The sequence below is a fragment of the Vidua chalybeata genome, chromosome 6, assembly GCF_026979565.1.
Source record: "Vidua chalybeata isolate OUT-0048 chromosome 6, bVidCha1 merged haplotype, whole genome shotgun sequence".
NCBI classification, from domain to species: Eukaryota; Metazoa; Chordata; class Aves; order Passeriformes; family Viduidae; genus Vidua; species Vidua chalybeata.
Window position 1 is genome coordinate 23209769 of NC_071535.1, and position 14603 is coordinate 23224371.

General features: G+C 51.9%; 1 protein-coding gene and 1 long non-coding RNA gene across 2 annotated transcripts in view; both read left to right on the plus strand.

Annotated features, from left to right (window-relative positions):
• Positions 1-818: 818 nt before the first annotated feature.
• Positions 819-1775, plus strand: LOC128789990 (uncharacterized). The gene is made up of 2 exons (XR_008431599.1): positions 819-994; positions 1109-1775. It is a non-coding gene; the product is annotated as an uncharacterized LOC128789990 (long non-coding RNA).
• A 5322-nt stretch (positions 1776-7097) lies between these two features.
• Positions 7098-14603, plus strand: part of LTBP2 (latent transforming growth factor beta binding protein 2) — a 72142-nt gene continuing 64636 nt past the window's right edge. The window contains exon 1 of the mRNA XM_053946376.1: positions 7098-7637. Coding sequence (XP_053802351.1) covers positions 7183-7637 — 455 coding nt within the window. The 5' untranslated portion in view covers positions 7098-7182. The remainder of the gene's footprint in view (positions 7638-14603) is intronic.

Genomic DNA, 14603 nt, shown 5'->3' on the forward strand with positions numbered 1-14603 from the left:
CCTTCAGTCCTGCCACCCTCCAGGAGCTTCCCTTGGCTCAGGGATGCAGAGGGCCTGGCTCTGGGAGAGAGGAAGGGGAGGGTCTCTCCCACATCAGTGGTACCAGCTGCCTTCCTCAGCTGCCACCTCTGCTGTCAGGGCTTGCCAGCCATGAGAGAAAGCAGGTGGCCGCCTATGCTGTTGGCACTGCTTTGGGCTTGAGCTGTGCAAGTCTTCCTTGCCTGCTCAGATAGGCTGAAATGGGGAAAGGGGCGAGGCTGGGGAGGCAGAGGCATAGCCTGAAAAATGCATGCTAGAGCTGAGCACAGAGGTAATCATCATCATCATCATCAGAGAACATCATCCCTGCTTTTGTCTTTAGCTCCAAACTCCTTTGGGAGAGGTAAGAGAATCACAAATGCTATCTCTTTAATCATATTATGGACTTCAGTGCCTGGCATGGCCCCTGTCTGGGTGGGAAGTGGATGCTTCCCCATCTCAAGCTCCTTGCATTTCTCAGAAGATTATGACCTGATGTGGTGTGGCAAGAAAGGGGGCTTTGCTCACCACCTCTGCAGCTGACCTGCATTTATTTCTTTGTTAGACTCTCATTCATCATTATTCTTATTTCCTGTAAGAGTGTGGGTCCTTTCTTAAGGCTGTGTGCCACACCTATATGTAGTCACCACCTGACAGTAGTCAGCATGGCAACTGTGAGGGAGACTGTAGAACTGTGATGTCACCAGAGAGCAGGATTCCCAGCCTATGAAGTCATAGCTGGGAAATTGGGTACTCAGCCTAATCCCAATAATTACCCAATGGGACTGTAAAGTGTCAATGCATTAGTCTCCTGTGTGATGATTATTTAAGCTCTAACACATGCCACCTAATAATTGCCACTTTTTTCAGTTCCCTAAGATTCACTTATTAATAAGCTATTAAACATCCTCTTGAAATCATTGCATTGTAATGGGCTGAGATCATTGCTCACACAGTGATTGCAGTGCCCAAACTGGTAGGAAAGCACCTAAAATCCTGTGATAGATGTGAGCCTACAATCTCAGGATGGCAGAGTAATCAAACCAATATGCAGATATAACATCACCCCCACAAATCATTCTTATTTCAGGACCTACCATCATGAGTTTTACTCAGTGATGCAAAGCTGAAGAACTTGAAGTCCAAGTTCCGCATGCCCTGGGCAGCCACGATGAGGTTCTTAAGGAAGGAACAGCAACCTGAAGGAAACAAATTGCTTTTTAGGAAGATTGCTTTGGAATCAGAAGTAGGAATAAAGCTACTTTAATTGCAAACACTCTGTAGAATTCGAAGTTTGATTCAGGTTTGTTTTTTTCTCATCTCTTTGTTGTTAAGAAGTTCAGCATGGGATGAATTTCTCAGGAAGAGCTTCTTCATCGTAGTCTGGCATTGCCTGGTTTCTTCTGTCTTCACTGCTGGATCAACTGGTTTGCATCTCTGATATTTTCTACAGGTTGTGGTTTCGTTCAGAAGCGCTGCCTGTGAAGTTGTGCCAGACACCAGCAAGGGAGACTTTTCACTTAGGAGAGCACCTCAGGCTCTCTGCGTACCCTCAAGCTGCAGTTCCTGCTTCCCTGTTCCCTTCCAGTCTGTGACATGCTGATGTTCAATAGCTGCCACAGGAACAGCCTCCTGGCATTGAGACCCCAGTGAAAAGGGGAAGAGAAGGTTATGGTAATTCACACTATCAGGGCCCTTTCCACTGTTTTCAGCAGCGCCCTGACATCCCAAGAAGAGGGTCACAACCCATAAAAATGTCAAGATGTTCTGCTTCCTTCTTCCCTTTCCATTTCCCTTTCCTTCCTTAGTGAGGACAGCTGACAAATGAGTGGAGCAGCTGAAGTCCCCTATCCGGCTGATGTCCTGAGCAAGTTTGTTCCACAGGGAACATGTGATGGAATGGATTTCCTGGTCAGGGCAGCCTCTGTGCTCTTAGGGCATGATCAGGCTTTCCTGATTTTCAGGACCTGTTCACTGCCACGTGCAGTTCCAGCCACAGGTATTGAAGAAGCAGAGAGGCCAGACCAGCCTCTTGGGAAGAGGGAAGATTGCAGTCAGATCATTTCAAACAGGACTTCATTAATTATAAATGAACAGACTCCCTTGAGCTGCTGTAGCTCTGTATGAGTCACATTCTAACGGAGAGGGTTTTTTTCTCCTGAGGAGTTGCCAAATGGGCTCTAAATAGTGTGATGGATAAATAAGGAACCAGCTGTGCTCTGCAGCCAACCCAACCAGGTCCTTTCTACAGCAGTAGCCCACAGCAATCTCCTCTCTGCCTCACTCTGCACTCCCATCCCTTGGGTTTTGCCACCTGATCATTTTCTCCAGGTTTATTTTTCCTAGTAGCATGTCTTTGTTTTCTCTTGTAACCTCTTTCTCAGCATGTGGTCTCAGCCCTTGGTAATTCATGGACTAATGCTTAGACAACACCATGAGCACAAAATGCAGTTGTAGGACACCAGTTGCCTGGTCTGTGCCTCCATCTCAGAGATTGCCCTGGTTAAATGAAAGCAGAAGGAACAATAAAAACAGCAAGCCTTGGTTTTAGACCAGGAACTGGACAACTTCTCTTCTGTTTTCTGACAACAAACCACTGCTTACACAGCTCTTAGCTGCCTGCTGGTGGCCTCCTCCCAGGGAGAAGCCAAGATGTCCCCAAGGCTCTGAGGCACCATGAGTGTGTGGAGGTGTCTGAAGGGCCAGGCTGTGTGTCTGGCTGTAGTGGCTTGTCTGTTGGGTGGGAATGTCTACTTCCCTGGGTGCCCATAAATATGGGTGTCACAAGCTGTGGGTATCTCGCAGCAAAGGCAATGGGTGGAAATGCTGTCCATAGAGGATTTGCTGGCTGTGTTTGCAAATTCAGAAGCTGCTTTTCCTGCCTCTCTGATGCCCATGGTTACAGAGATCCTTTCCAGAGATCTCTCTGTATTGCTACCTTTAAATTGTTTCTCTATCCAGCTCTCCACAGCTGCCATGTTGTCCCTCCTGGTGTGAGATGGCTCTTTTCAGAGAAGCTGTGAGTCCTACCTCTACAAGGCTGGCTCCACACCCCGATTTTTAAGCCAGTGAACCTGGCCAACCTTCCCCTGCCCTTGAGCCCTGGGCAATGGGAGCACTCCTTCTTCCTCTGCAGGAGCTGCAGGCAGCTTCTGAATCCATGGAATGTGTCCCATCTGCAGTGTGTTACGGGTATGCTCTCAGCAGAGGAAGAAGCACATGTGGGCTGTGAACCCTTCTGAAGAGGAAGAAAAGGGGCTAATTAATCGAAGAGATACAGTGCCAGGAGCCACATCTGGGGGCCAACTGGCCCTGGAAGCATGGCTCCCAGGTGTTAACCACCCCAAGGGAATTATGCAGAGCTGGTGTGGACCCAACGGATGGGGTAGTGTAGGTGTGAGGGGGCCTAGCACAGAGGGGCCCCCATCAGCACAGTCTGGAAGAATCCCTTCTCCCTATCCTTTGAGAGGGCTCAAGATGATGTGACTTATGCTTGTCCCTCCAGGTCACAGCCTGTTTTGACCCCTCTGCCTTTGGCTCTGTGGCTTTGATCCTCAGCTGCCCAAGCACCCCACCCTGCCTGCCACAGACAGAGCAGGTAAGAAGTGTCATCAATGCAGGTCACATTTGTTCCTCTTCTCTTCAGGGTCTGATGAGCCTCTTGCTTTCTGAACTGGCTGTGAGGTCTGCCTCATTCAGCTCAGTGCCCTGGCCCTAGAAAGCATGGACTTGTAGAGGTGCTGCAACTATGTCTGCCCTCAGATTCTCCTCTGGTGCCATTTCTGTTACCTAGAAGGTCACATGGTGAATTAAGGGAAGTGAAGGCAGCAAAAAGCACTTTGAACTGCCTGCCTGAAGGTCATGTCCCCAGAGATGCCCTGTGCTCCCTGCTGCTGGGGGCTGGGCTGTCAAACCCTGCTTGCCGGCTTATTGCCCCATCCTCAATCTGCTGCTGCTGATTTCTCTTCCCAAGTAAGGGCTTGACCTCAGAAGCAAGCAGCCCAGCCATCCACTCCCTGCCTGTGTGAGTTCCTGAGCAATGAGGTATTTCATGTTTGACTGCTGAGCCCCCACTGTGCCGCATGCTGAAGCCCAACCTGCACTAGGACACCCCACACCCCCTGTCCTTCCCCTTTTCTAATGGATTTGGTTTTGGGAATGGCCAAATATGAGCCATAGAGCACCTGCACATAACTCCTGTGCCCTCAGCTCCTTGTGCCAGACAACCCTCAGGTGGGGGGATTGGAGGCCACTGGCCTCAGCTGGCCTCTGTTCTGCTGCAGCACTCCTGTGGGATCAAATGGCATCAGCACATCCCTGAAAAGCTAAGGAGTGTTTGCCTGTGTGAGGCAGCAGGGAGCTCAGTGTCCAGCTTCAGGGGGTTACTGTAAACACAAAGCTAAGCTGATTTGAGAAGGGATGCCAACTCCCTGGGCCAGGCTCCACCGCAGCCAGGGGTGGCTGTGAGAGGTGCCAGGGGGCCATTGATGGCTCTCTTTGTACATTTCATTGCTCAGCCCCATTAGGCAGGCACAAGCTCCTGGAGCCCCACTACTGTTGGTACCCCAAGTGCAGGCTCCTGTGCACATGTTGTCCCCTGGGGATGCTGAAGTCATCGTCTCTGGGGTGATCCAACACCTCTGGGAAGGAGGAATCCACTTGTGCCCCTGTTCTGGGGTCTCCTGTTCTGGCTTTGAGCTCTTGGCTCAAAAGGCCAAGCTCCCTGGCTCTTGGCTGCTTTGTTTATGGCTTTGTTTATGGCATTGATAATTTTCTCATGTCAGGTTTAGGCACAAGCATTCTTTCCACTGCTGCATAAGAAAGTAATTAGGTGAGGATGGAAAGGACATTCTTCTTCCTCAGAACAAAGAAACAAGCCACGGCTGTTAGTGAGCATTGCTTATGACATCCACTGCCATGCAAACTCCTGCCCGAGGGACTGTCTCTGCCCTGATAGGACAGAGAGGCAAGCTGATTGCATCCCAGGAGGTGCCAAAGCACCCTCTGAAATTTCTGCCTGCCCTTCAGCTGCCAGCACCAAGGTAAAGCCTGAACCCACTCTGCCCATTATTCTGGTCACACTTGCTCACCTGGGGTTACCTCCCATCTCCCTCACTTGCCATCCCCAGCCAGAAGGAATGTGCTGAGGTCCTGCTCCACCCTAGACCAAGCATGCTTTCAGTGGGATTCATTCCCTGTGCTTTTGCTCCTTTCCCAGCTTCTTTGCATGCTGGAGGGTAGGTAGCAGTGCTGCTATCCCAAGGAGGTGGCTGTGGTCTGAGAGAGCATAAAAGTCGAGGGGCAATGAGAAGAAGGGAGGTGGAACCACTGGTTTCACATAAGAGAGGCTTTAGGAGCACAACTGCTGGAGGCTGGAGAGATAGAACTGGGTGAGCTGGACAGACCCCTCTGCCACAAAGCTGTTGGAAAGCAGACAGCTTGGTGAGGACCAGGGAAGGCAGCACCTGTAGTAGGAGGTTGAAGGGAGAGGAGCATCAGTGGGATAGGGCTGTAATGGGCTGGGGAAGCAGTGGGCACAGAAGAGGAGCCAGTAGTCCTATGTTGCAGTCACCCCACAGAACAAAAGGAACAAAAGAAATCAGGTAAAATCATGGACTGATATGACAATTTGCCTTTTAAACCCAGTGGCTGAGCTGCAGCAGCTGGCTGAAGGAGCCCCTACCCTGCAAGCTGCTGGAGGATGAAAAGGTGTTCCCGAAGAATCACTCTATGCACATGCAGAGTTCCTTGTGTTCTCCTGCAGACATCCAGCTGCTGTGCTCAGGGTCACCACAGGATCCACTGCAGGCACAGAATCCAGTATCTCCTTCCTGTGAGCATCTGCTCTTATCTATCTCTTTGCATGTAGAGATGCAGCAAGAGGCCTTTAGTCACCCACTAAGGTAACAAATGCTTCTGTGGGTTGAAATGAGTCCATCCCAAATAAAGGACAGTGTCTGCAATCCAGTGGGAGGATTTGCTCCTTGCCCAAGACGGCCAAGAGCAGCAGAGATCTGTAGAGATGTGGCAGACCATGAGGTTAAGATGATGTGTGTGGCTGAAAGGGGATTTGTGCCCCTGTTCTCCCTCCTCCTACTCTTCTCTCAGTCTTTTTCAGCGCATATAAAACAAAGCAGTCATTGAAAGTCCTCCCTCGACCTCTTGGTACTCAGGCAGAGGTAGATGGGGGGAAGGATGGACATCTCTAAGCTCCTGGAATATGTCTCCTGAAGGATATCTCAGGCTGAAGGACCTGGAGCTTATAAGTGGGTCCTTTTCTAGCCTGAACTTATACAAGGAAGATTATAAACCCCTGAATGGGGTTGAGAAGATCTAAGAGCTCTGGAGCCAGCGTGGGATAGCCAGTAAGGCTCTCCCCATTGCTGTGCCTTTCTCCTGGTAGATGCGATCCAGAACAGCGAGAGGGCTAGTGGCGCTGATGCAGCTCCAGGAGTCCCCAGATGCTGAGGGGCAGCGGTGTATTCGGCATCCGTGTCTTCTGCTCCGTGCTCTCAAAGCCGGGGTCGCTCCACCTTTCCTGAGCGTTCCCAGCTGCGGCGGGGCCCGGCGGGTCGCTGCGGGCCGGGCGTCGGGGCGGGTTGCGGGAGCTGCACGCCGACTGCCGGGTCGGCGGCGGTCGGGTCTCCCTGGCCAGGCAGGGGTTAAGGCTTCTCTGTTGTAGTTTGTTTCCCTTTGCCAAAGTGGGTGTTGCTGGAATGTCTCCTCTCCTAAGAAGGGGGGCCGAGCCGTGTCCTCTGGAGAGGGGGGATGTCAGCATCAAAAAGACACAAAGGGGGAGGTTTCCAAAAATAAAACCCTCCATCCCCTCCAGGCGCTGCCAGTGCCAGAGGCAGGCGCGAAGGTGCTTGGAGCTGCCTGCGGAGCGCGGGATCTCGCTGGCAGCCCGGAGAGCGGGGACGGCCGCCCTTCTCCTCTTCTTCCTCCTGCGGGGGCCGCCCGGCAGCCCTCTCCCCTGCCTCAGCACTGCTCTCTGCGCCCCCGGCCCCGGTGGGCGGCAGGTCCCGTCGGAGTCCCGGAACGGGATGGGGCGGTGAGCGGGGGGCGGAGAGCCGGCGGTCCCCGCTGCCCCGCGCCCGCCGGGGGATGCCAGGCGGGCTCTGAGCGCTCCGCACCGCCCGTCTCCCCTCGCCACCGGCTGACACCATGAGGGGCGCTGCCGCCAGCCTCCTCCCGTTCACCTTCGCCGTCCTCCTGGGCTTCGCCCACTGTCGGCCGGACTCGGCGGCTAGGCTGGAGCCGGGGGCCGGGGGAGCGGCGCGGCTACGGAGCCGCGGGGCTGCCCTGGGGGCGGTGGGCACGGCGAACGGCCTGTCCCCAGCGTCCCGGTCCCTTCCACCGTCACGGCCCCTCCCCGCAGCCCTCCACGTGGATCGCGGCTCCGCGGCCGCCGCGGGGAGCCCGAGCGGTGCCGACGGCCGGAGGCATCGTCCCGACCGAGGGCTGCCCACGCCCCGGGGCCAAGCGGGAGATGCCGGGCTCGATCCCGGCATGGGACAGAGGAGCAGGCAGGACTCATCCCGCCAGCGGCAGGGCAGCGAGCTGAAAGCGCGAGTGGTGCCCCGGGCGAAGGAGCCAAGCGGCAGAGGGAGGATGGCGGGGTAAGTGCTGCGGCCGGGGGGGATCCTGCCGGGAGCGCGTAGCGTGAGCCCCGGTGCTCCCGGCGCTGGGGAGCCCGGGACGGAGGGGCAGAGTCCCATCCCGAGCCCCGTGTTGCATCCCTTTTCCCATCCCACGGGCGCTCCCGGCGCTGCCACGTCCCCTGCGGGACGGGGGGCAGTGCTTCCCCGCGACCGGGTCCGGAGCAGCGTGGGAGCCCACTCGATGCTCCCTGTCCTGCGGCGCGTCTGTCCCGCACTTGCGGCCTCGCCGCTCGCATCCACTCGTGGCTGCGTGTGTGTCGGTGTGCACGCAGGCGTGGCGTGTGACCCGAGTGTGCGTGGGCCGCCAGGCCGCCGTCTGCCGGTTGTGGGGGCGCGTGGTTCAGGCGTGGTCGGATGTAGTGCCCTTCTAGCAGATCGGGGCCACGGCTGGCAGACAGCTGCGCGGCAGCGGGCAGAGTGTCCCAGTTGCCCTCTGGAGCGGCCCACGGCCGTCCTGGGAGGCATGCAGGGTGGGGAACTCCCGAGGGGGATGTAATATGATTTAGGTGGTGGAGAAGCTGGAGGGGCTTGCTTGGCTCTGCGGGACGGAGTCTGTCTGCTGCCGCTCTTGCTGCAGGTACCTGGCCTCTTGGCTCCTTCCTCCCATAATGGGCCCCTTGTAAGCACTCCACGCCGGAGCTTCCCATGGCTTGAGTTGGCTCAGCCGATGGAGGCTTCCTATGACTTGCCTGGCAGGGCTGCTTCCAGCTCCAGTCTCTGGCTACAGCCCTGTGGAGGTGGAGGGGATATCATATGGCGAGGCCAGCTGCTCGGTTGTGGGGGGAGCCTGCGAGCGGGCCGTCTGGTGCACGGCTAATATACTCTTCAGCCCAGGGCCCCTTCCTCGGCAGCTCCCTCGCTGCTCCCCCGTGGCCGATGCCCTTCGAGATTAGCTCCTTTGCCATTTGCAGGGCTACCAAAACCATCACGCAGAAGTTCGACCAACCCATGTGGCACTCTGTGCGTCTGCTCTCATGTGAGCCTTGCTAGGAGGATTATGAGGGCATGCCCTGAGTTTACAGCTCTCTGACATGGGCAGAAATGTCTTCTTCTAACATCTGGCGGGGAACTTCACTAGAACACAAAAAGTCTGTCTCTGGGTTTTCTCTCTTCCACACTCATCTCCTTGTAAACTTTAGAGACAGAAATGTTTTCTGTGCCACTCTGTGTACTTTCCTTCAACAGATCCACAGATGCACCAAGTTCGCTCTACTTCTATTATGTTTGATACATAAAGTATAACTAACAGCTCGGCGTATAGGTTCTGAGCTTACCCAGCTCATTATCATGGCTTGTCAGCCACCCAGAGATGGAGTCTTGGGAAGATTAAGTCTTGCTTAGTCACATTTGGACTTTTTTGGGCTCAGAAAGATTTTACCCTTTCTGCAGTTGGAATGTTGCTTTGGGATCATGTAGCAAGTTTGGTTGAATTTGAGTCATCTGATACCTAGCATGTTTGTTTTCAGACTGCAGCTGCCTCTGGTGACAACAGCTGGCCTGTGCTGCTGTCAGGAGCATAAGGGCAGCCCCAAGGTTCACACTGTGTTCAGAAGAGTGCTGAACCTTTTTGCAAGTAGCTTTCATGCCTTAATCCAGGGTGTAAACAGGGATGTTTGGTCCAGCACTTACACACAGTTTACCTGTTATTATCTATATCTGAGAGTGCCACTGCCTCCAAGCTTAAAGGAAGAGCTGTGTCCCAGTGCTGTGTTTCTCACACAGACTCTGCTGCACTTTCAGCCTCTGCTCTGCACTGGAAGATCAAGGCTGGGGATACAGAGTTTTCTGCAACCCTCAAGAACTTCTGTTCTGCAAAGTGCCTGTAATGGCTTTCTGTCTGTTCTGGAGTCCAAAGCATCACTTTTGAAGCTTCTCTATAACTTACTGTCTCCGGAGCTTAAGAGAAAACCTAGCTGAAATAATTGTCCATAAGTAACCACATGGTGCTGCTCCTCATGGAAAGCTAGCTGCTGCTGCCTCCAGCCATTCTGGGAGACTCTGTCCTTCCACCTCATCCATCTTCTTACACCCCTTGCTGCACCAGACACATTTTCATCCAGGAAACTCAGGGCCCCTAAAAAACTTCAGTTTGTGATGTTTCATTTTTTTGCCAGGTGGGATATTTTCTGTTCTGCTGTTTACACTGAACTCCTGCTAGTATCTGGTATGACAACCTTCATTTTCCCTTACTCAGGTAACTTTGCAGGTACACTAAACCCCGGTACTATTTATTTATACAATTATTTTGCCTAAAATTCGCAACTCCTGCATGTGTTGCCTTTCCAGATTCCCCAGTCAGAGCTCTCTGCTGGTACCTTCAGGGGCCCTGCGGAGTTCTGTGGTTGCAAAAACCCATTTATTGGCACTCTATGTTTTTTCTAGATAATTATTTTCTCACCTTGTCTGATAGCTGCATACCCAAGACTGAGTTTCTTTCCTGGGTTTTTCTTTCTTTTCTTTGGATGACATCCTGCTCATGTCTGACCTTTTTGCAGGTGTGGCTTGTACAAACAATTTCATGAATGCATCCAACTTTAAGACTTGCAAGAGCTGGGTTTTAGTATTTTCCCCAGAAGACTTGCTGTGAGGTGACTTTTGATATCCCAGCAAATATCACAGAAAATTACTGAATTCTGACACTGAGTGAAGAAAAACAATCCAGCCCTGAAAACATCACTGCTTTGCTCTGCTCAGCTTAACATCCCTATTTCTCCAGCTCCCCTGACTAGAAGGATTTTCCTCTTGAGTGTTGTGGGATTAGGGTAGCCACGACACATGCCAACTATGACTGCACTTGTATGCTGGATGCATCCCTAATTTGGGCTGGCCAGTCCTGCTGTGAGGACACTGTGGGCATCTCCCTCTATGTCAGTGTCCCTTGGGATGTGTCCCCCCTTGTCCCTCTGCCTTGTGGCTGGGAGGGTGGGTCACAGTGATGAGGAAGGTGGGTAATGGGAGAATAATCTGGGGAAGCCTCTACTTCTGGTACCTGCCTGGACAGTTTCAAGGGGCATGTGAGGCTTCCCAGGTAGCAGGCAGAGAGTCCCAGACTCATTCTTTCTCACTCCCATTTTCTTTTTGGGCATTTTACACCCCAGTTCACATTTAATTGCTGTTGTCGACACCATCTGTGGCTGTATAATCCTGCTTTACCCAGGCTTTGTGGCATAGAGGTTCTTGCTGCAATGTGTTTATAGGATTGCTTAGGAGTGGAGGTAGTTAAATGCTGGTCTGAACTTGGCAGAGGGTTTTCAGTGACTCATCGATGCCAACAGCTTTTTGCTAATGTTCTTCACTGGGTCTGACTGCAAATATTTCATATGCATTTGGATGAAGTTCATTTTCCTGCAGTACAAAGGCAGACCTGATGATCTAATGGTCCCTCTGGCCTCCTGTTAGGATGCTGCACATGGTCGGAATGGAGTCAGCATATCTGGCAGCACAGAGTTCTCTGTGAAGCTGAAAGATGATGCATAGGTTGCTATTAAAATAAGTGGTGAAAAAAAGGGTTCTACTGAATGGTTCAGAAACAGTATATGATCATTGCTCTAAAAGCCATGATCTTACTACTGTTTTCTTGTTTTCCTTCCCTCTGGTGCCTGTTATGGTTGCTTGCTCTTGTTTAAGATAACACTGCAAGATCTTGCAGGCTGTTCTCATCCTGGGTACTTCTGCACACCTGAGTCTGATCCTGTTGGTGGCCTCTGGCTGCAGCAGCAAAGGAGGGGATGAAAGAGTGACTTGCAGCAGCTCCTTTGCTCAAGTCCAAGGTTGTGCCAGTGCATCCAGTCAGGCCTGTGAATGGTTCTTCTGGGCACAGGGAGGCTTCATGGCACTGGCTTCAGCTCTGTGGGGAGCTTCAAGGAGCTGTCTGTCCCAGAAAAGGAGCAGGTCGGTGAATAGTGCCTGGGAGCTCCAGTACACCAAGCTCAACATGCCAGGGATTATACCTGGGTATGGATGATGCATTCTAGCCACAGAATGAAGAAAAAGCTTGGTTTGCAGTGGCTTGCTGCTGCCTGTGCTCTTTGGAGACCTCAGGGTGTACCTGGTACTTGAGGCAGAGGCTGAGATGTGAATCCAGTGCCCCACTCTGCATCTTCCCAGAAATGCACTGAGTTGTGCCTTAGGGTTTTCTCTGATACTGTGGATATTTAGCTGTCTGAGATATTCAATGCCCTTTCTCTTCAAAAAGGGGGAACTGGCTACTGGAAATGGTCTGCTTTGGTCTGTCTGCTCTGTCTGCTTTGGTCTGAGCTGGGCTGGGAACTATTTTGGAAGGTGCTAAGCGGCCCATGAGCCCTGTAGCAGCGCAGTGTTACAAGCAATCAAGTCTCAGTGTCTTTGAATGTTCTCAGCAATGTTTCATTTCACAGGATATGTGCTAGTTGACCTGACTCTTAGGAAGGCAAATACATTATTAGCATCTTCCGCTGGTAAGGAGACAGAGATAGGAAAGATTGATCGTTTGCTGAAGGCTTGTTTTGGCATCAGTGTTATGGCTGGGATTAGGGCATCCCATGGAACGTGATCTAGTATGAGGTTCAGTGGAACTTCAGTTTGCAAGACCTACGTGTGGACATGTCTTCCCTTCTGCTTTGACTGTTGAGAGTTGAGTTGCTTTCCATTTGGGACAGCTGCTGACCTCTCCACATGCCGATTCATCCTCTGGTCCCCCTGCAGCCCAAGCTGCTCTGGATGAGGGTGTGAGTCATGCTCCCATTTCCTTTCTGCTGTGCTTCCTGTTCCAAGGAGTGGGTAAGCAGGAGAAAACCTGGATGCTAAGCTCAGGCAGCTGTTGAATGCTTCAAAGTTACAATCATGGCTCTGGCTTATGTCACTGTTAGGTCTGCCAGGGGCTCGGTGTGTCACGGCACCCAGCAGGTCCTCTTGCCGGGCGGTTCTGCCCAATGCCTTAGAAGTCCTTGTTCCCTGTGCAATGAAGGGTGATCAGAGGCTGCTCAGTGTCTGCAGGTAGCTCCTCAGGAGACACCCCCGTTGTGGTGACACCAGATCTGTAGGGACCCTGCCACTTGTTTGTTCTCCAGAAGCAGCACTGGATGGAGAGGCTGAGGGCTGGACATGTCCCACAGGGGGCTTGTGCTTGAGCCACGTCTTTGCCTAAAGTGTTTGTGGTGTCATGTGCAGCAGGACAAATGGATGTGGAAGCCACCACTCTCTCTCAAGCACCATCCCACAGTGTTGTAAACATGTCATGCTCCTTAAATTTAATGGAATTCATTCTGAATTCTTTGCAAGGCAGCACAAACTCCATGGTGCTCAAACCAGGCAAATGACAACAAAATACTTGAAGTAGAACCAGAAGTGCCCAGGAATGGGTCCCCTGCAGCAAAGCTCCCATAGCTATTTTCTTGCAGCTGATACTCTTGCTTACCTGTGCTTCATGTTCTGTGAGGTCCTGCTCACTGGGCTTTCATCAGGAAATAGTTGTGGTTCTTCTCTACCCTCCAGCACAACCTACATGTTGTTCCTTCCAACTGTTCATTTCGAGTCTAGGAGGTCCTCCCTGCCTCCATCTGTTCCCATTCTCTCATCCAGGACCTTATGGCAGGAAGGAACATTCCCATCCAGGTATTCCTTCTGCCCCTGCCTCTGAGGGCACCCCTGCCAGGTTGTCCTCCCTCCAGGAGCATCGCCCTGGTTGGTGCTGGCATCAACACCAACCCCTTCACCTGGGGCTGGCAACTCATGTCTGGGGTTGGCAGTGACACAGAGTGGCTCTACGAATAAGAGATTTGTGCTGAACCCAACAGGGGTTTCATGACTTGAGGAGTGGTCTTGTCTGCTCAGGCTTGGGCCTCGTATCTTTTTTCCTATGACCTCTGCCTTGGTGTTGGCATTGACAGCAGCTAGCAACATGCTCCCTCCAGCATGCCTGTGAGAGATGTAGATGAAATTTAAACATTAATCCCACAAAGAAGTAATAGTATGATTCAAGGCCAAAACAACTCCTCTGGAGAAGGTAGCTATTTTGCCCACAAGAAATATGATTTTCTGGATAAGCTGAGGTGGGAAAGGGCAAAGGCTTTGCTCATTGAAGAGACTGAATATGACTTATGAGGTGTGTTTCACCTGTGCCAAAGGAAGAATGGGAGCTGCGACAGTCTAAGCAAAGCTGCTTATGTTGCTGCTTGGAGTAGAGTCCCTCTCAGGACTTTAATTATCCAAAGACCTGCTCCAGCTCAATGGTTTTCTCTTTTTACTGATCGGGATACCTTAAAAGTGTTTAAGGCCTTGTGAGCTCTTATGCAGTAAATAAAGGAATTTTTTTTTAATTGTATGCTTTCTGAGGATGTCTTAAGGAAGAGACTCATACATCTCTTTGAGTTGACAGACAAAATGCTGGAAATTGGTGCTCTTGCCCAACCAGAGCAGATATGAGTGGGTGCTAGAATTACTTTGGCTTGTTCTGCTTGCAGGAAGTTACACCAAGGGAATTTAAGTGCTTTCTCCCTATAAAAATCTGCCCAGATTAATAAAACACTGATCCTGAAGGACTAGTAACACTTCTAAATGATGTGGCTTCTCAGACCACTTCCCTTTCCCACAAGGAGTAATTGTACCTCTGCAGGCAGCTTCATTTGCGAACACCAGAACAATCCTTGGCATACCTGCCACCCACTGTCCTTGGCCCTCCTAAAACATGAACGCCACAGCTTGAGCCTTGGCATTTCTGGAGTCTCATCTCAGGCCATGTGGATGCAGGAGTCAGAAGGATGCCAGTTTAGAGCAGGATCTTCCTCTGACCCTGCTGTGTTCATGTTAAAGTCAACCCAGAAGACAAATGTGCATGTTTCTGTGGTTCCTGTAAATTCTGTCAGCAGCTCTGACTGCCTTGTCCAGCATTAGAAATAAACCATACCCTCCACTTCTTTTCCAGAGGATTTCCAGAGCTTTCTGGCT